The sequence below is a fragment of the Lissotriton vulgaris genome, chromosome 8 (genome assembly GCF_964263255.1).
Source record: "Lissotriton vulgaris chromosome 8, aLisVul1.2, whole genome shotgun sequence".
Lineage (NCBI taxonomy): Eukaryota > Metazoa > Chordata > Amphibia > Caudata > Salamandridae > Lissotriton > Lissotriton vulgaris.
The window spans coordinates 566,089,051-566,110,837 of NC_141696.1; the positions used below are offsets into that span (position 1 = coordinate 566,089,051).

Sequence of the window (21,787 nt, forward strand, 5' to 3'; positions counted from 1 at the left end):
CTAAGTTACACCCCATGCACAGAACACAACACAGCGTCCCCAATGCTGGCAGACCCCACACCACCCCCACCAGGCAATAATGGGACATGAAGGTGTGGGGAGCACTTCATGTGGCAGCCCTGCAGATCCCTGCCATAGAATACCCATGGAAACAAGCCCAGGAGGCAGACATCCCTTGCACAAACCCAGGAACTGGCCCTCCATTGGACTCATAAGCCGTCAAGATAGCCCACATCAGCCACCTCCTGAAAGTAGCAACAGAAGGCTTCAGACATTGACCTTCCAGGCCAAAAGTAACGAAAAGGGAATCCATCTTGCAGAACAGGAGGGTACGAACCAGGTACACCCCAAGAACCCACTTAAATCCAAACAGTGCAGCCGCGCTTCCTCCTCAGACTGAGGATCAGGACACAAAACAGGCAGCACCTGCTCCTCAGAGCAGTGAAAAGAGGAGGGAACTTTAGAAACAAAAGAGAGTAAGGCCAGAGAAACACCCGATCCGAATAGCACTTCAAAAAAGGCTCCAAACGCAGAAACAAGCCCAATTCCCCAACCCCTCTGGCTGAGGTAATATCCACCAGGAAAACTACCTTGAAAGTCAAAAACCGCAGGAAACCTCCTCCAGCGATTCAAAAGGATCAGGCTGCAATGCTCTCAACACCAAAGGGAGATTACAACCCAGAGTCAAGTCAAGTCAAGTTTAAATTTGTATAGCGCACTACACACCCAGAGGGTCTCAAGGCGATTGAGGGAGGGGGGGGTGCTTTACTTATCGAATATCCAGGTTTTTAGTTGTTTTCTGAAGGAGAGGTGGTTCTGTGTAATGCGGAGGTGGGTGGGGAAAGAATTCCAGGTCTTGGCCGCTAAGTAGGAGAAGGATCTTCCCCATTGAGAAAACAACTCGTTAACAGCCAGGACAGTAAATGCACAACCACTTTACAGGCAGGACTCTGAAAACCATCACAGCCGCCTACTGAGCCCTCAAAGAGGAAACAGACAAGCCCAAATCAAAACCATCCTTCAGAAAGTCCAAGACATGCACAGGATCCACAGTCAAGGCAGGCCAGCCCTTATCAGCTCACCAACCCTGAAAGGAACCCCAATGCCTGGCATAAGATTTAAGAGTAGAGGGCCTACGTGACTGCTGAATAGGGAGAACCACCTCAGGAGAACACCCCAGAACCACCAGGTTCATCTTCTCAACAACGAGCTCGTCAGTTGCAACCTGATCAGACACTCCCAAGACAGCTGGAAACGACAGAGGGCAGTCCACAGGAAGCCTCCAGCGAGGCCACACCGCCCACTGTAACAACAGAGGAAATCAAGGCTGCCTGCTCCAGTCCGAAGCCACCAGGATCACAGGACCTGTCCAACTTGACGTGCAGAAGAACCCTCTGAATCAAAGCAATCTGAGGAAAGGCATACATCAATTCTGTCCCCCACTGAAAGGACAGAGCATCTACCCTCCAAACACTTTCCGACTAGCACAGAGAGCAAAACATCTCCCTCAGGCATTCTCCGGGGTTGCAAATAGGTCCACCTTGGGCACCCCAAACTACCCGAATGAGCACACCAAACACATTTCTGACAACCTCCTCAAATGACCAGCTTCCGAGCGCAACACCCCAGGCAGATGCAATGCCCTCAGTGACAACAAATTCATTTCGGCCCACTTGCAAATCTGCTGAGCTAACAAGTTCAGTGAAGCCACGATCGCACTCTCCTGGTGGTGGACATAACACACCACCACCGTGTTGTCCGTCCGCAACAGAACATCTTATTGTAGGACCAAAGGAAGAAAATGCACCAGGGCCAACTGCTTGGCCTTCAACTCCCACCAGTTGGAAGCCATCCGAGCCTCTTGGACTGACCAGACCCCTGAACTGAACCCTGATCAATCATAGCCCCCCCAACCCAGCTCGCTGGCATCCTTTGTCAGAACCAACCGTTCCTGGGGGACAAACTGAGAGCCTTTCATGAGATTCCCCACATCCAACCACCAGGCCAACTCGCAGGAAAACCCTGCCCCTCCCCAAGCTACAACTGTTCGGAATCCTGAGACCTCTGGCACCAATAGCTCAGGATATGGTTCACCAAGGGGTACAGGTGTATAAGGGCCCAAGGAACAATCATGACTGTCACAGCAATCAACCCCTGCACTCTCAACCTCAACCCTTGTTGAGCTGTGGAAGCGGGAGAGGCCAACACCCTCCCTAGTTCTTTCACCAGAGTCAACCTGCGAGGTTCGGGAAAGAACACCTTCCCCACCCGTGTGCTGAAGTCCCCTTCAATGAACAGTAGTTCCTGAGTGGGGACCAAATGGGACTACTCCAAGTTCAGAATCCACCCAAACTTTTGCAGGAGACGGCAGACATCCAGGGTATGGGACTGAGCTGTAGGTAAAGAAGAGAAAGAAATTAACCAGTCATCCAACGGGGCTTGATAAATCCACTCGCCCACTCTCATTTGTGTGTCAGATTCAACAAGGATGAGCTGTTTTTTTGTCCTACTCTCCCTTTCTGGCGAGTAGGAAGACAAACTGACACTTGACCTCTGCCTCTGAAAGCAGAGTAATTGGAACAAGATAGCAAGATTTATTGCTCACAAAGTGAATGAGCAATAAAAATGCTTTTAAGTATTGTTAACTTGCCACATGTGCTCAGCTTTCAGAGTCAGAAGTCAAGTACATTTCAGTTAGGTCAAGTAGAGGTTGACGTTACTTGACCTGCAGGAATAGTGTAATTTTTATGATTTTTCGAGCCCTGATCCACGTAAGGATATACAGGAACCCCCTGAGCTTGCAACAACCCAACCAAGGGCGCCAATAATTAAGTAAACACCCTTGTTGAAGAAGAGACCAAAGGGCAGTACCTGAAACTAGAAATGGTCGCCCCCCACAGAAAACCTCAGAAACAGCTGAGATTCCCTGAGAACAGGCCCATAAAAATAAGCTTCTCTCAGATCCAGAGATGTGAGAAAGTCCCTCACCGAAAGGAAGGGCAGAATCAACTGGAGAGTCACCATCTTGAAGGACCAGTGGGGAATGCACAAATTAACAGCTTTTAGATCCAACACAGGACGGTAGTCTTCATTGGGCTTCCTGATCAGAATCAAGATAGAGTAAGCCCTTTTCCCCCATTGCTTCAAAGGGACCTTCACAATGGCCCCCTTGTTAAACAGGTCCTGAACCCCATCCAACAGTGCCCAATTTTTCATTGGAGCACTGGGAACAGGGGTAGCACAGAACACCTCCACGGGGGGCTCCACAAACTCTATACAAAACACTCTATACTCTTTACAATACCCCTAGTATGACAATCTGCAGGACACACTGATCCCTGACTAACTCCTCCCAGACCAGCAAAATGTTCCTGAGGTGACCCCCAAGTGGGTCCTGCTCCCGAAACACCGGACAGTCACAATTTAGACTGACTGAATGTACTCGAATTTCCATGCCGACCACAGGATTTTTGGAAAAAGGGAAACCCCAGCCACATCCCCTACCACGAAAGGGCTGAGAGGCCTTCTTCAACTGAAACACCAGCCCAAATGCCCTCCTATAGGCAGCAAACTTCCCCTTTTGTATAGGGCAGACCAGAGCCAACACCTTCTTGCCCTCCACTGTTTTCTTAATCAGAGCTTCCAATGGATCCCCAAACAGTTTGGAGACCACTAAAGGAATTTTCATGAGCGCATTCTTCTGAACCGCCTCAGCTTTCCAAAATTCAAGCCACAACTCCTGTCTAGCCGCCACAGAGGTCCCAGCTGCTGCAGCCGAAGCACTCAGGGTATCAAATGATAAGTAAGACAAGAAACGCAATTGCTGCTCCAACATAGTCAAGAACTCAGAGGGATCCTCCTCCTGAAGCATCTGCTCCAAAATACATTGACAGTCTTTCAGTAGTGACTGGACCACACAAGTGGTATATGATGCCGGCCTAACAGCCGGGTTGCAAGCAGAAATGACGTTTCAAAGCCCCCGCAACCCATTTATCCCCAGAATCAGTAGGAACCGCATCCTCTGAAACAACCAGCCTCTGAGATATAAGTCCAGCCAACAGGGAATCCACCTTCACCCTGGAAGGGAATTCCTCTGAAAACCCTTGCAACGGATAACGCTTAGCCAGAAACCTGAGGAAGGTATGTTTATCCACATCCTTCCATTGCACCTTCAGCACAATCTGCACAGATTTATGGAAGGAAGACTTTCAGGATCCTATTTTTGTTAGTTGGCAAAGAAATCTTCAGACTCCTCCGCAACTGAGGGACTTGGTAATCCCAAATTGTCCCATACATGCATAAAAATACTGTGAAGATCAGCCCCATGAATAAACCATACCTTCACCTCATCCTCTGAACCACAGTCAAGATCAAGAGGAACAAAGGTATCCAATTTCTGCTTCTTCACCCCCAGGAATTCTCTAGCCCGAAAGGCAGCAGAAACAGTGATGGAATGATTGAGGCCAAGAAAGGTGTAGTGGAAGGCCCAGCAACCCCCTCCTCCTCCAAGTGCTTACACTTCTCTGATCTCTTAAATCCATCAATGATGAATCAGAAGGCAGAGGAAGCAAATTTTATGTATATACATACCAGCCCATTGACCAGTAAAGTCCTATCCAGACTATCTACATCGCCTCCTAAACCAATCTCTGCCTAGCAGGAGAATCACACCACCCTGCCAGCTAATCAAATAGAACAACCCATACTTCCATGCTATAAAACCTCAAATAACCCCCTCCTGCTATTTGCACGGGTGAAAACATAGCTCCGAACTTCGCAGAGAAGATGAACATGAAAATGAGCCTACAGCAGCTGATATTCCCAGGTAGTGTCCACACCAGGCCCTAACCAGGCTCTACCCTGTTGACAATCCGAGACAAAACGAGAACAGGCGTATTCAGGGTGGTATGGGCGTATGCTCTCCTGAGCTTCGGGCCCTCCTACCAGGGCCAAGAAAAGACACCGAAGAGAGCCCGCGGCTGGCCATTTCCCCAGGACCCAGCCACACCTCCGTAATTGCAAAGTGCACTTCATGCACTGCCGCACAGGCCAATTTAACCGGCGCTCTCAGAAAAAACACAGACAGAGGCTCCGGTAGTCCTGCAGGGTCATCTGAGCTGTATCAAGGAAAGCGCGGAGTACGCCTCTATTGCAGAGGAGGCAATCCCCCACCACGCCCCAGGCATGCCAGGCTGAAGCGTGGCTACAAAAACCTGATAGGAGACCTTGGCAGTCCCGCTATAGCAGGGCCATACCCCAAGCCTCCGACCCCCGGACCGTTCTCCCCAACCGAAGAACTCCCTCCACAGTTTAGTCAACTACAGAGGAAATTAGGGAACCAATGCCGATGGAAAGGCAAGGCAACTACCGTACACCGCAGCACTACGACCCAGGCATGCCGGGTGTGGCAATTAACTCACTCAACACCGTACTTCTTGCACCGAGCAGAGCAAACAGTCATCCCGCTATAGCAGGGACTTGACTCAACAACAAACGGATGCTAAAGCAGACCTTTCACACTCACTGTGTTGGCCACGCGAGGTCCAGCACGTACAGAGCTGCAGAAAAATAGAACAGGATGTTGGAAGGTAAGGTATTTACTGCCGCTCATATTACAGAGATATACCCATATGTGATTAAATAAAGTTACAGACACCTTCAAAATGGCCGCCGCGGTTATCGTTCTAGTCTGCACATGTTACTGACGCTATGACAGACTTCCACTTAGCCTTAGCCTGCCCAGACTGGCTTACGGGGCTCAGAGCAGGGGTAGGACGTGAGCTAGTTGCTACTCCACCATTTTGTAAGTATATGCCGCACTCGTCCAGGGGACCTCACGGTACGGATGCACCGACAAGGTAAAGAGCATATATTATGTTTAGGGCTCCCGGTTTTATGGTATTCAGTTTATAAACTTTATTTCGATTTTAAAATAAATCACAAAAGTCATCACAGAGCAAACACGGGGACCAAATTAATTAATGATATTACTAACACATGAAGCATGATATGAGTGTAGCGTTCTAGTTGATTCACGTCACGTCGACGTGACGCACGGCGGCCATGTTGGCGCCGGGTGCGCGCGCAAGCATTAGCGCGCTGACTACTGCACGGAGCAGAGCGCCGGCCGGCGCTCCTCGGAACTGATTTACTTGTATGCAAATAAATACGAGTTTGATCAAGCACACCTGCTGCATGTTATTATTATACATCTTTACAGTGGCGACGAGGTCGGGAGACACAACCAGACTACCACGAGGAGCACAGTAGGAGGTTGGACTCCACGTGGAAGCCACGAGGCACAGAAGGACTCACATACACGGTCTTCTGGCCCACCCAGACACAGGAAAGGTCTACCTGGCGCAGCCCAGCCGATGAGACTACACATCCAGACACGGCAGGACGCACTGAGGTACAGTGAAACCGAGGAGCGTGGCAGAGCCACAGCCGATCACAGAAGCGGCGTATAGGCCAGAGAGGCAGCGCAACCACTGCACAGTTCAGGACACGCGCACTAAGTCCTGCAATCCACGCCTAAGGGGCGTAGCGCTGGCTACCAAAGTGGAGGAGGTGGGGACCAGCACCAAGAGTCCCCAGAGAAACACGCACACAGGGATCAAGAATAGCACCCCAGGCAGCCCCCCAAACAAAACCACCGACATAACAGACACCAAGGAAGTGAAGATGAGCACCCCGGCGGGGTATGAGATTGCGCCTGTGCAATTCCTGCCGAAGCCCGGAGATCCACTGATGAAGTGGGAGGACTGGAAAGAATATATAGACAATTTCATAGGGGTCCTAGAGGATGAAAATGAAGAAAAGTTCACTCCTCAGAGAAAGAAACGTATCCTGTTGCTGAATCTAGGTCCAGAGGGACTCAGAATCTACAAGAGTTTGGTACCGAAAAAAAGAGAAGATACCGACGACGACGTGTATGCGCATGCAGTGGAAGACCTAGATGAACGTTATCGCCCCACCATCTGCGTTTCAGTGGACAGGTATAATTTCCAGCAAAGGAAACAAAAGGCGGGTGAATCCATCGAAGAGTATGTAGCGGCCTTGAGAAAACTGGCGGCCACGTGCAAATACGCACTGTGGGAAGACGAGTTCATTAAAGATCAGGTTGTCATGCACACCACGAGCGCAAATGTACAAGACAAGCTGTGGGCAAGTGGCGACACTACACTCAAAGATGTGTTGCTCATTGTTAAGAGGGCGGAACTCGCACGGCGGTGCGCAAACGCAACCAAGAAGGAAGTGGCCACCCCAACCATGGTGAACAGAATACAGGAAGAAGAACACCGCAAAGACCAAAGAAACAAGCCACCAGGGACCAAAGGAACCAACAGATGGCAAGGGAAACAGGCGAGCAGCGAGAGTAAGAAAACGTGCTACAGGTGTGGAAGCTGGTCCCATGAAGCACATGACAGGAGATGTCCGGCGTTCCGAGCCAAATGCCTACACTGCGGGATCACAGGCCATTACGAGAAGGTGTGCCAGAAGAAACAGCAAAAAGGAATGGTGAAATATGTCGAGCAAGGTGACGAAGACCTGGAGGAAGTCCCAGAAGAAGAAGTGGTCACCGTCTTATGCATCTACGACCAGGTACTAAGTGTGGACGGGAAAAGATCAACCAAACCTGTCCTAGACATGGCCATGGGCGGCATCAGCATCACAGTGGTGGCAGACACTGGATCTCCATTTACCATTATTCAACGGGCAGTATGGGAAGTAGAGTTCCAACCCCAGCTGGGCCCAGAATTGGAGAAACTAGACATTCGACCAGTCACCTACAATGGCGATCGCATTCCCATGTTGGGATTCCGACGCCTGTTGTTCGAGTTCAGAGGCCGATCTGCATGGTGCAAACTATACGGCGCGGAAAAAGGACCCTCTGTCCTAGGATGGCTAGACCAGGGTGACCTGGGAATAAAACTAGACCCCGGAGGGAAGGAACAAATTCTACTCACAGAACAGGAGGAATGGCCGGACATGGACAGATGGAAAAAGAACTACCCGAAAGTGTTTGGAGGCACCGTGGGCAGAATGGAAAAGTTCCAACATAAGATCGTGCTTAAGGAAGGAGCCATCCCAGTTGCACACAAGGTGAGGAACGTGCCCATAGCAGTGAGAGAAGCAGTCCAGACAGAACTCCAAGAATTGGAGAGGAAGGGCATAATAGAACCCATCACCTGTGCGGAATGGCTTGCGCCCCTAGTAGTCGTAATGAAGCCCAACGGGAAGGTCAGGCTCTGTGTGGACCTAAGAGAACTGAATAAAAACATCGTAGTGGAGAAATTCCCCCTTCCCAGAATCGAAGAGATGCTAGCCAAGACCAGAGGAGTGAGGTGGTACTCCACTATTGACTTGACCTCGGCCTACCACCAAATAGCACTGCATCCGGACAGCAAAAGCCTCACATCCTTCATCACCCCGTTTGGGTGCTATCGGTTCTGTCGCATGCCGTTCGGACTGGCCTCGGCGGCTGCAGTCTTTCATAAGATGATGCACCAACTATTCAGAGACTGTGAGGGCGTCCAATATTTCCAGGACGACATCCTAGTGATGGGGTGTGATAGGATGGATCATGACCGGAAACTAGATAAAGTGCTACAAACGCTGGAAGTCAAAGGCCTTACGGCAGAATGGTCTAAATGTCGTTTGGGCCTGCAATCGGTGACATACCTAGGCCATGAAATTGGACAACAAGGGGTCGCACCAAAGGCGGAAAATGTAAAGGCCATCGCTGAAGCACCGCCCCCCAAGAACAAGGAAGAAATCAGGTCGTTCTTGGGAATGGCGGAGTACTATAGTAAGTTTGTAGTACGCTTTGCCTCAAAGACCTACAACATGAGGTTGCTGACCAGAGAGAGCACGGCGTTTCAGTGGACACCGGAAGCCCAAGCAGAGTTTGAAACCATCAAAAAGGAGGTCTCAGGAGCCATACCACTCAAGGGGTATGACCCACCGGGCACCACAGTGCTCACCACCGACGCCAGTGACAAAGGGCTGGGCGCTGTACTGATGCAAGACCGAGGAAGAGGGGACATGGAGACCATCAGCTTCGCATCCAGGGCATTGACGGATACCGAAAGCAAATACAGCGTCATCGAGAAGGAGATGCTAGCGGTGGTGTGGGCCATGACGAGGTTCCGGCAATTCTTGTGGGGTACCCGATTCCTGCTCAAGACAGATCACAAGCCGTTGGTGAAAGTATTAACATCGTGTGGACATGCCAGCCCCACACCCAGGATATCCAAAATGTCCTTGAAGTTGCTAGAATTCAGGTACGACGTGGAGTACATCCCTGGGAACAAGAACCGAGTAGCGGACTACTTGAGTAGAGCAGCAGCCATGGAGCCTGGAGAGGAAGACCCTGCAGACAGAGGAGAGATGGTAGCTCTCATAGAAGACCAAGAGAGACTAATCAGCCAACAAGAATGGACCGAAGCATATGAAGAAGACACCGACATCAAGGAAGTGAAGGCGCATATCATACAAGGATGGCCAGACAAGAGAAATGTGAAGACGAACCTTAGACCATATTATGAAGTGAAGGAGGAACTGTCAGTAGGACACAAGGTGATATTCATCTACAGAGGAGACAAGGTGATTCCCCCAAGGAACCTCATCAACAAATTATTTGACTTATTACATGAAGGCCATTTGGGCATAGGGAAACTCAAGGCCAGATCGAAACAAAATTACTGGTGGCCAGGTATGGACATAAGAGCAGAGAGGCATGTCAGGGAGTGTCCACAATGTCAAGGAGCCGACAAAACATTGAGGCCACTACGCCCAGCTCTTGGAAAGTTCGACAATCCCTCCAACCCGTGGGAAGAGCTGTCCATAGACATCTTAGGACCTGTGCTAGATGACCTGGGCACACAGAAGTATGTGTGCGTCCTCATGGACCGATACTCCAAGTGGCCAGAGCTAAAAGTGAACGAATCCATGGACACTGAGAACATCTTGAAGTTTTTGTCTGAGACGTTCACCAGGGAAGGAATCCCCAAGTCCATCTTAAGCGACAACGGGCCACAATTCAAGTCGGAAAGATGGAAGCAGTTCATGGTAAGAAATGGCATCACCACAAAACACACAGCAATTTACCACCCAGCTGGAAATGGCCTAGTAGAACGATTTAACAGAGTAGTGATGTGGGCCATACAAGCGGCCATATCCAGCAACAAAGACTGGGAGAAGGCGCTAGAGAACATGGTGTGGGCCTACAGAATAACTCCCACAAGCACGGGGTACAGCCCGTTTCAAATATTGAGAGGACTTGAACCCTTCACGCATGATAACAGGATCTGGAAGGAGAAGGTGGTAACCAGTGAGTGGTCCCCTGCTGTGGTAAGGACCAACCTGGAAAGAGCACAAACTATCTACACTGATCACTACAACAAACGGAGGAATGTGAAAGAGACTGGCCTGGAAAAGGGAGAGTGGGTGAGAGTCAAGCTAGCCACTCTACAAAAGAAAGGAGACAGCAAGTATAGCGAGCCGATGCAAGTCAAGGAGGTATACGATCGAGCGGCTCTGCTGAGCGATGGGAATGTGTGGTCCCAGGACCGCATGGCCCGGTGCAACAAGATATTGAGATGGGGACGAAGGGACATGGAAGGTGAAGACATGGATGACTTGGATGTGGAAAGTAGGCCCAGCGGAAGTGAGCAAGGTGATGGAGCAAGTGCAGAGGAGGCGCGAGAAGGTGAAGAAGGGAGCGAGACTCAAGGAGCTGAGGTGGACATGTCGGGAGGAAATACGAACAGTGATGGAGCGGTGAGCGAAGGAATGGAAGATATTGGAGCGCAGAGTCAAGGGACTCGAGAGAACACTGGTAAGGTTACCAGGAGTGGAAGGCAAGTCGTAAGGCCATCCAGATTTCGAGACTTTGAACTAGACTACGGAGTGTAAGTGACTGTACTTGGTTTTGGTAAAATGGGGAGATATGTAGCGTTCTAGTTGATTCACGTCACGTCGACGTGACGCACGGCGGCCATGTTGGCGCCGGGTGAGCGCGCAAGCATTAGCGCGCTGACTACTGCACGGAGCAGAGCGCCGGCCGGCGCTCCTCGGAACTGATTTACTTGTATGCAAATAAATACGAGTTTAATCAAGCACACCTGCTGCATGTTATTATTATACATCTTTACAATGAGTATCTTGATCGGTTACAACATTGTTAAAACAATAAATAATACTTGAGTACATTTTAAAAAAACACATCAAGGTGGCAACCAAAAGAGCAGCATCTATTTGTTTTTATAAAAGCACATCGTCATACAAAAGTAAAAAGTAGAAATACAAGTTCTAGACATTAAATAAATGTTAAACAGATGGAGGAGTTTTATCTGTTCCTCCCTGCAGACCAACGAATCACCCATGCCCAGCCCAAAAATTTGGCTAGAGCGACCACAAGGGGGCCATCCAATGCCGTTTTAAATAATCTGTAGGCTTCACTGTGGTCCCTTGTCCCCAGAACTAAGCACACTGGTTTCAACCAGCGTCTTCTCGGGTTGCGATACGCTGGACAAGCAAATAACATATGGTTCACAGTTTCAACCCGGCCCAAGCAAAACGGGCAATCGCTGCAATTAGGATATGAATTAGACCACTCAGAAGTGAACTCCTTTGTGGGTAAGGTTCCTACTCTGAACTGGTGGAAAAGTTTTCTATCATGAGATGAGGTGATTAGATCACAGTACGGTTCGTATTTGGGTTTGAATTTAGTTTGGAGAAAGGAGCTAGACAAAGATGGACTGCTGGAAGATGCAAAGTGCCTGGAATAGATCAAATGCCAGTATTGAGCTCTATTTTGCTGTGAAATGGGCTGCCAACTGGGAAAGTCCACAGTTGATTCATACCGAATTCATAGAGGACATTTTTAATACTCCTGAAGCACTCAATTTTATTATTCACATCCGTGTCTCGAATTTCTAAGACAGCCGAAGCATAGATGGCAAGTTCAGGAGTCACCCCAAAGCCTTCTACAGTATAATAATAGCCTATATCAAACTAGATGTCTAATGGAGTGGCACCCCAGATCCAGAAACAGGGGAATCAGAGGGGTAGATTGAGGCAACCCCATCAATGACTAGAAAAATGTATTTTGTGCCACCGCCAAAGGCTCCAAGTTCACATGGGCCCATAACTCGGAGCCATATAAAATAGAAGCACTAATTTTAGAGTTGTAAATGTACAATACTGGAGATATGGGTTTAGTAAAAGAGCGAATATGCTCCCTAAGCAGCACACCCAAAATTTGGGCATGTCGGATCGCAAGACAGTCAATTTTCGGCTTCCAGCTCATCCGTTTGTCTAGGGTTACCCCCAAATAAGAAAAGATCTCAATTTGCTCTAAGTCATGATCTGCACAACTCTTCAAACCTATTTAAAGCACGTTGTAACTCTTGACGTGTCTTAGAGAGGATAATGGTGTTATTGGCGAACATTAGGAGTGGGATCTTTTTACCACCTAAGGTAGGGGCATCAGTGGGGCAATTTTAAAATATTCTTATACCCCATTAATATAGATAGAAAAAAGGGTGGGTGCGAGGACGCACCCCTGCCTAACCCAGGGGTGCGTCCCCGCACCCACCGGACATTTTTCAGTAGTATGACCTGCATTATCCCATCTAACCTGGGCGAAGTTGTCCATGTGCAATTTAACCACAAAGGCCAGGATTTCCTGTGGCATACCCAACTTTACAAGATTTTGCCACAATTTTGAACGCGGTACTAGGTCAATTGCAGACCTATGGTCCACAAAAGCTGCATAGATAGACCCTTTCCCCAAAGTAACAGTACGCCAATATATGAGGATGAACCTTAACACCTGGTCCACTGTGCTAATCCCTCGTCTGAAACCTGCTTGTAAATCTGAGAGAATATGGAAGTCGTCCATCCATATCTGCATTCTGCATAGAATTACTCTTGCCACAACCTTCTGAATGCAGTCAATCAGACTTATGGGCCTATAATTTCCTGGTTGGTTTTATGGTATTTGTTTTTTTGCCATTTCCGTCTGTATTTATCCATATTTATTTTTTGGGCATTTTTTCTGTATTTATCCACATTTATTTTTGCCACAAGCAAAAGATGACGCTACAGCTAGTATTTTTCCACATTTATATAAATTGACAATGCACACATGCGCTCCGTTGTTATTGGTCAACACTATGCATTCATCTGAAGACTTTGAATTTGCAGAATGTCCCAAATATGCTTAAAAGTGCTTTGACAAGCCATTTGTCTCAGAGCCTTGCAGTTTCTGTCATCCGCAGGGTGCCACATCCTCTTCCCCACTGAACTCCATACTGTCCCACTGAGAGAAACTCACACTGCCTTCAGTTACAGCCCAATTGTGCCCCGCTATAAACACCTGGAAGCAATTCAATTACAATCATGCACTAGAGTACAGTAATATGCTGCCTGAAAAAAAACTAACAACATACTGGGAAAAAGCAAACACTTGTAGGGAATACAACTTAACGCTTTTACACTAATTATTCAGAAATCAATTAGTGTTTTTGCTTGAAAAGCAAACGACATGAAAAGAAAAGTAGCGCTTCACTGGCAAACTCTGTAAGGTGGCGCTAATGTGTTGAGTGTAAATAAAACCAATCTGGCCACTTTGCGACTACTTTGTCTTGCTTTATTTAGTTATGTATTTATTGGTTGTATTTTCTGGGTGGGGGGGCTAATAAAAGTTTCGGGGGGGGAGGGGGGGGGGGGGCTAATTCTTCAGTAAACTGGCATATTTTTTCCCTGTCAGCTCGGGGCACTTTTCTCTTAGTTCAGCTCAGCATACCAGGCTTGTTATTGCACACGGGAGAGTTTTGGGAGAGCGTGTATTTTAAAGTTCGTGAAAGTTTGCAAGTTTGCAGTCCTTATGGAAATTCGATGTCTCACTGGAACTGAATTGTTAATCCTGTTCCTGATCTCTTTGCTTCGACTTCTTGCCACCAGTGTCTGGCTGAGATGGCTCATGTGTTCCTGCTTTGCAAGGATGCTCTGCTAAGACATACATAACAACTGTTATGAATCACCTTCCGCCTCCTCACCCACGCACACAAAGCCCTACACGACCAAGGCCCGAGCTACCTCAACAGCCGAGTCAACTTCTACGCTCCCAAACGCCACCTCCGATCAGCCAACCACGCCCTCGCCGCCGTCCCCCGCATCCGAAGAGCGACTACAGGAGGAAGGTCCTTCTCTTACCTGGCCGCCAAGACCTGGAACTCCCTCCCGACCGACCTGCGCCTGACCCAAGACCACCTCTCCTTCAGGAAGAAGCTGAAGACCTGGCTGTTCGAGCAGTAGCGGCTTCCCCCCCCCCCCCCTCAGCGCCTTGAGACCCTACGGGTATGTAGCGCGCTTTATAAGTGTCACTGATTGATTGATTGAACTGTCTCAGCCTCTGTTTTGCATTAGGTTGTGTGTGGTGTGCCCCCAGGGCACTCAGGCCCTCGTTATAAAGTTGGTAGGCTAAAGAGGCAGGGGCTCTAAGAAGGGGCGTAAGAACAACAAAGCCTCATTAACAAGTAATTGGTCTTTCAAAGACCTGTGAAGTACTCAGGTGTGGCTGTGTGTTTGCCCGGAAAGCTGTCTCAGCCCGGGCTGACACCTCTTAACCCTCTAAGGAGGGGGAGACACCAGATGGTTGGGGGGGTGATTTTACTGACGTCAATGAAGACCTCACTCGAGGGGCGAAGCGGAGCTAGGGCATCAACAAAAGCATTGTTACTGTAGGCTGGTCTGCTGGAGCACAGCAGCGCCGCAAAATGTACTAGTATTTTCACGTTTTTATATATAAATACAGATAAAGGAAAACTTGTTTTCCGTCTGTATTTATATGTATAAATCTGTTTAAACGGAAAACCGGGAGCCCTAATTATGGTTAACCCAACTGGCCCTTTTCGCTCGTTTTTCCAGAGGACCGAGCAACTAAGTGCTCTGTCATTTTGACCCCGTCTGCACTGTTCCCACAATACCTGGGTGAGTGTGCGTGCGACTGGACCTCTGATTTGGGGCATTACCATAGATATTTTGGCAAATCGTATTTGTGTTGATTATGTGATTTTAAGAAACTGTCCATTTCGAGGCACTGTTCATCTAAGCCTTGCTATAATGTTACGGGATGATATATATTCCCGGCGACACATATGCTGCCATGACACACAGCGGTAAGTCTACATTGAAATACACTTTGAATGACTTGAGCCACAGTAATCACTCAAATTATTCTTAAGTGTTTAGCATGCCCCATTGGCACGGCAGCCCTGGCGATACAATTTACCACTCTCCACACCCGGCATAACGGCTCACAATTGTCCTCTCATGCCCAAACTTGCTTGTGGTTGGCAAGCTACAACCTCCCCAATTCGCATTTCATTGGTACGTTTTTTGAGCACCATATTTGTCCCATGTACTCTTTCTGTGGACTACAAATACAGATCTGGCCGTATGAGATCATAATTGTGCAGTTACAGATTGCCTCCACTACCAAATGACCTGTGTGGGCACTTGAAGAATGGCGTTTTATCACCTTAACCAGGATTTTGGTGGTCCCCACGGGACCAGCAACCTTTGGTCTAACAGGTTACCCTTTTCCTCATTTCTCGACAGGTCTCCAAAGTTCAGGCTATTTGCCCTGACTCCAGGCAGCACCGCACTCAATGATGCACTGCACCAGCGCGGCAGTAGTGTAAGAGTCAAGAGTACCCTCTCTTTCACTTTTAATACACCGGTCCTGACGAATTGCCGCAAGAACCGCTAGGGCCTATAAGGCAAGAAACATGTTGACCACCCTCACTAGATAGGCCCTGTAGGGTCATTACTTCCAGACAGGGCACACTTATTTTTTGTTAGGCTAGTACACCCTCTAAATAAAATCCATTATTAAGGATAGTAACAGACCTATTTTAATTCACCAAACTCACTCACTACCTTGTCCACATACCCTCACACACCCAACGGCTTCATCTAAAAATATCTCCAGCAAACAGCCCCTCCTCGGGTGCCCGTCGGGCATTGCAGCGCCAGCCCGACGAAGAGCAAAACGCCCTATGATGAGGCAAGACATCCTCCGGGGTGTGTGAGGGCAATCCGTAAGAGACCTGAAGTCTCCTTCACACTCCTTCACTTTAGGAACTACACATTCCTTCATTTTCTGTAAGAAGGTAAGGCCAAGGGTTATGGGCCGCAGGATGTGGGCGTGGCCTGGAGGGTATGGATGGGAGCAGGGTAGTTTCAGCTTGGGATGTCTGCGGGGAGGAGCTTTTGATCATGTGTATAAGGACTGTGACAGGGAGGTTTGGCGAGGAGGTACTGTTCAAGAGCAAAGCAATGGACAAAAGGAGTGATGGTGGCCATTTATGGAGGCATTTGTATTTTGTCCAGCTCGAACAGCTCTCTTGGTCTTAAAACAAAGCTGACTGGGAACAGCAAATCGCACCAGGACCAAGTCAGCACATGTGTACAAACTGGTCACAATCCAGACCAATAATGGCATCCAGATGGATCGAGCCAAGGGTGACCACCTTACTCCAGGTCATTACAGACACTGCCCCCAATCCTGAACTATTTAACCTACAAAATCACTGACTTCAGCTGTCCATTTAATTAAATGAAAGGAAAACACAACTATAACTTCCAGAATGCGGTTAGGCTCACAACGGAAGCCTTCAACTGGAGTGGGGTAGTCACCCTAATTGATGACACCCGTTTCAATCGCTGCTTATTCAATAATGTATTGGTGCTTGCAGGTCTGTGCCCCAACCCCCTTTGTAAGTTATGCTACAGCTTAGCCACACATTTCAGGAATCTGGGGAGAGACTAAGTATACCAGGGCAGTCATAAGTTCAGACTTACAAGTAGAAAATGCCAACACTATAAAATGTAAATATCAAAAACATATACAACAAAGTGAAACGCTAACATAGGTGGAACCATCTACCTAGTCGAGATTGCCTCTGTAATACCAACCACCACCAAGTTGGTCTCTGCCTGGCAATGGGGGCTGGGTGAGAGGGTTGCAGGTTCCACCGGGAGAGGAGCTGTATTAGGTTTTATGTTTGGCAGGTGGGGGCGAAGAAAGTTAAGCAATAGAATCAACTTAACCTCTTATGAGCTATAAACGTTTTGTACGCAGCAACCCTTAACTGCAGCAGGTACAACAAAGGACGACTTCTGCAGTAGTCTACGAATATTGTATAGTAGTATTTCTTTTGCGCTTTCCAGCCTTCCCTTAAGGGTCCCAAGCGCATTCTATTATGTACAGAATGAGTCAATAAGGAAGGGACGTGTCAAACCGGAAGGCGAGGGGACGGAAGAGAGGAAAACTATAGGAAGAATATCTCAGTGGGAAGGCTGTACAGAAGGAGAGATCAGGCAGTGCAATGGCGTAAAAGTGCTTGAGAGAGAAATGCAAATAGGGACTTGGTACTCACAGAGACCGCTCGAGCCGGTACTTGTCAACATACTTCTGCAAAGGCGCGTCCTCTTTTTCTACCACTTCATAAAAAGTACTGCACAGTAAACATCAACTAAAACTCTGGGCAGCTGCACAGATATTGCTTTTGAAAACTCTCCATTAGAATGAAAGTTACAGGTCAAAGGCTGACATCTAAGGCGGCCTGTAGGGGCCAAAAATATGCCAGTCGGAGACGCTTAGGAAAACGCAAAGGAGGCGTGGGTGCCGTGATTTAGGGAGCAGCGACACCTAGCGGGCACTGCTGATCACTTGAGTAATTTAGAATGAATTTTACAAAGCCTCGTGTTAGTGTTGTTACTGGAAAGAAGGCGTCCCGCTTGTCATGATCCCTTTGACATTAAAGAGGGAGTGTCCTGGCATCAAGCAGGTGCATTCCGAAGTATTCTAATGATATTGATATATAGGATGTGCCCTAACGGTCCGAGCTGCCGACGGTGGAGCTGGGGACCAGGGACGAGTCTCGGCGTCGACTCACCATCCTGTGATGTGTGATTCTGGGCAAATCACTTAATCTTCCTACCAATAAGTGAATGTGTCCTTGTGTGACGTAACTGGTGCTCATGTAAAGCGCTCCATTACCTTGGAGTCGAGTTCGCGCTATATAAAACTGCAAAAAAAAAAAAACAACAAGGCATTGGGGCTCTTTGCCGCGAGTAATACGCTAATCTGTGATCATTGCGGGTGGCAAGGGAAACAAATCGAGCCCATTCTGCGCTTCCCAGAGACGCTAACTAACGGGCGCTATATACATTTAACATATGTATTTAGTATTACAGCAGCTTTGCACGGAACGGGGCTGCTACTGTCTGCCCATGCTAAGGTGTCTCACTCCTTGAGGGGGCATGGCCAGAGAAGAGCCGTGGGAGCTGGCCAACAGGACAGTGGTAGGAAGACTGTGGGAGAGCTACCAGATATCACACAGCACCGGTCGGCACTGTTGGGCAGAATACTAATCAAGCTGGTTCCCAGTCTGCAGCTGCAGCCGAGGCTGCGCTGCAGACACCACCAGACACACACACACTCCTAATTACCCACACACGTCAGTGGACCTCTCCGTCACTCACATACACACAAACACGATGGTAGACTGAGGCGAGCCGCGAGAGACTCCCTCCCGAGCCAGGAGCCGCGGCATTGATGCCACCGACGAAGGGGGCACCGCAAACAAAGGACAGCCTCAAGGAAACCTCGGCGGCTGCAACTTTCCGGCGTCTCCTGTCAGGCCCCTTCGCCCCCCCTGCGCACTTCGCCTTCAATGGCTTTGAGCGGGAACGCAGACGGGGGCTCGCTGTGTTTCCAGTCAAGTTGGGGCGCACTTGGTCCGCTCGGCCTTTCTCGAGCCGGAGGGGACGGGAGCAGCGAGGCTCTTTTGCCGGGATTATTTGCACCGACAACGCAACAACAGCCTTAGCCCGCCAATTTTGGGGAGTTCCACCTGACGGGCACCACGGTGGGTTCGGCGTGCCTGCGTCTATGGGGCGTCGTTTATTTGTTTTCCTTGGCTCTCGGCGGACGGGGGACAGGGACGCCCGCTTCCCGCGCTCCCGTCAAGTTGGCACGAAGCAATGCGGATGCGCTACAGGTCGTAGCCCGGGCTCGCAGCGGCGGTGCCAGCGGGGGCTATCTATCCCCATCGTCGCGCTAATTGTGGTAATTACGGAGTAATCTCCTCTCGGGTGACATGCAGTCCCTCATCTCCCCTGTGACCAAGGCTATCCTGGTGGCTCTCTTCATTTTCGCCATTCTACTCATCCTCTACGTGATCCTCTGGTACATCTGCCGGGATGTGGATTGTGACCACGGCATCTGAGGGGGAGGCGAGGGGGCCAGGGCGCGAGGGGCGCCGGGGAGCCCACCAGGGTCTGACCCGCTGAGCTCCGAGGCAGCCTGAGGCGGGCCCGGCCGTGACCTTCAGGGATCAGTGCACCTGGTAAGTCAAATGTGGCGATAAAAAGAGACGTATTGGGAAGGGTAGAGGTGAGCGACAGGGGGCGAGGGGACCTGAGGAAAATGAAATAAGTAATTGTGCTGCCCAGCTTTGGGGTAAAATGCAAATCCCTGCTCTGTCAAGTTCAACAATGACAATGCCCGTTACTCTCAGCACTAATATTGGCCACTATGAATCCATGTTAAGAATTATGCCTATTTTCTTAATATTATTTTATTGCCTATAATTTTATGTTTCTGAAAGCGATAAAGGTGACTGACTCGCTGTTATGACTAGGATGTTGAATATTATATTAATATTACTGTTAGTACTAGTGTTACCGCAATAATAATGAATAGTATATGTAACAACAAAACAATAAGAACATTATTATTATGTAAAAATAGTATTTGGTTGCAGTGGTATCACTTTTAATAGGATCATTTCAAGTGTTAACATTGTTGCCATTATGATTATTATAAATATTATTAGTCTACCTCTGGTAGAAATTCGATTTCATTGCCAGTCACCTCTAGGTTAATTCATGTGTTTTATTGTTTTTATGTAGTATTTTATTACTAAACCAGTTAAATGGCCTCATTTCGTTCTCTGGTCAGCTTTGGTCCATTACATATTTCTTTGGCACAAACCCTAAAGCTAGCAAGATCTAATAGATTCCATTTGATAAGTGGTCAGCAGGAATTTGCAGTAGGCTTGGGTGATGTTTTAGAGGTGTTTTGGTTTGGTTTCATTTTCAAGAGGTTGTTGTTGAAAGAACACATATCACATGCCCTGGGGACGGTTCCTTTTCAGGTTTCTTGGGTGTTGGATTTTGTGGTGGCGGGAAATGATGTGCAAAAACAGCACGGGGAATGAGGAAGGTTGCTGTGCCTTTGCAGTCTCACATTGGTATGCAGGAGGCAGCTCTGCTGCTAAGCGGATCACACAGGTGATCAATTGCTACTGAAAGACGAAGGCTTCTGAAGTTCAGAAGAAAAAACTGACACATACATTGGAAAGAAAAACACTTCCCACCGCGGGATTTTCCAGCAACATACAAATAATTCTTCCTGGTCGACTCAGTTTGCCAGGTTTCTATTTACCCTGCGGTTTTCTAGGAAGTGTCGGACTGGTTTTTCGGGTAGCCTGACACTGCCAGATGGTAACCTTGAAAGGGCCAGTGTGTAGGCTGTTTTGTTTGGTAATATGATAGTCCACAGGATAAAAAAAAGACTGTCCAGCACACTGCCCTTTTCAAGCTTCTGGTAATGCCATGCTGCCAGTAAGGGTAGCCCGACACTGTTGTAAAATGCTCATTTGCCCCTAAAATGCTGAATTTTAAGACTAGTGTTCTGACTGTTGAGTCACGAGTTATAATAGAAAATTGGACACAATGTAGGTAGAAATTGAAAGCATAGTTTTAAAATAACAGATAGAAAAACTCTTTCTCTCTGACCGCAGAGTCCTGCAGCCAGGCAGCATTGCTGTCAATGCAGATAAGTCAGACTTTAAAAGGCCTCTGTTTCTGGAGCATGCCTTCCAAAGGGGAAAGTGATGGCCTTCCCTCTCATTTGTCTTTTTTCCCCTCTCGAAATTGACATTGTATTTCAACTGATTGTCATTTGTCGTTTACTTCACCTCTGTGTTTACCTGTTTTGCACAGCCTTTGAAACATCAACCTGGGAGAAAGAGCACACTCCTTCTACAGTACCCACCTTCAAGTGCTTCAAAAAATGGATTGAAACGCTGTTTGAAAATGAGACGGAATGAAAATGATCCTGATTGCTTCTCCGACTGTACTCAAGACACTTGCTTGGAAAGGCGGCCTGCTGCACAGTCTTATCCTTTTGTAGTTTGTTGGCTGTTGGAATCAGGCTTAATACTGGTGGGTGACCCACGGACGACCTCACCTGAGAGCTTTCTGGTATTGTTAATGCAAGCCTGCATCTCAAGGCACTAGCCGGATGTATTGTTTCTGTTGGAATTTCCATTGTGTTGCTACTTTGTTCATTTATCAATGAATTACCAAATGCAAAGACTCTCAATGTACCCACCTGTCGCAAAACACCAGCCATGCTCCTGCTGCTCTATGAGGCCCCTTTTGGAAGCTGTGACAGAACCCTTGTCTTCTCACCGAGCTAGCCATTTTCTTCTTTCTTCTGTCTGTGACATGCAACAGCCAGGTCGCCAATGTATATTCAACTTGCAGCTGTTAGTGTGTGAGAGGTCCTGACACAAATCCACACACTGACTCATGTGCCACACTCCACGCCATGTTCTCTTCCCATTCACCGAGCTGCTGCATATGGCTATCCTCTGTCACACAGTTCCAATTTAAACCAGCGTGTTCCTTGACCGTA

General features: G+C 48.3%; 1 protein-coding gene across 1 annotated transcript in view; it reads right to left on the reverse strand.

Annotated features, from left to right (window-relative positions):
- UBAC2 (UBA domain containing 2) overlaps nt 1–17,664 on the reverse strand; it is an 873,507-nt gene extending 855,843 nt beyond the window's left edge. Inside the window, exon 1 of the mRNA XM_086934381.1 lies at nt 17,457–17,664. Within this exon, the coding sequence (XP_086790507.1) occupies nt 17,457–17,487 (31 nt within the window). The 5' untranslated portion in view covers nt 17,488–17,664. The remainder of the gene's footprint in view (nt 1–17,456) is intronic.
- Nucleotides 17,665–21,787: the final 4,123 nt, after the last annotated feature.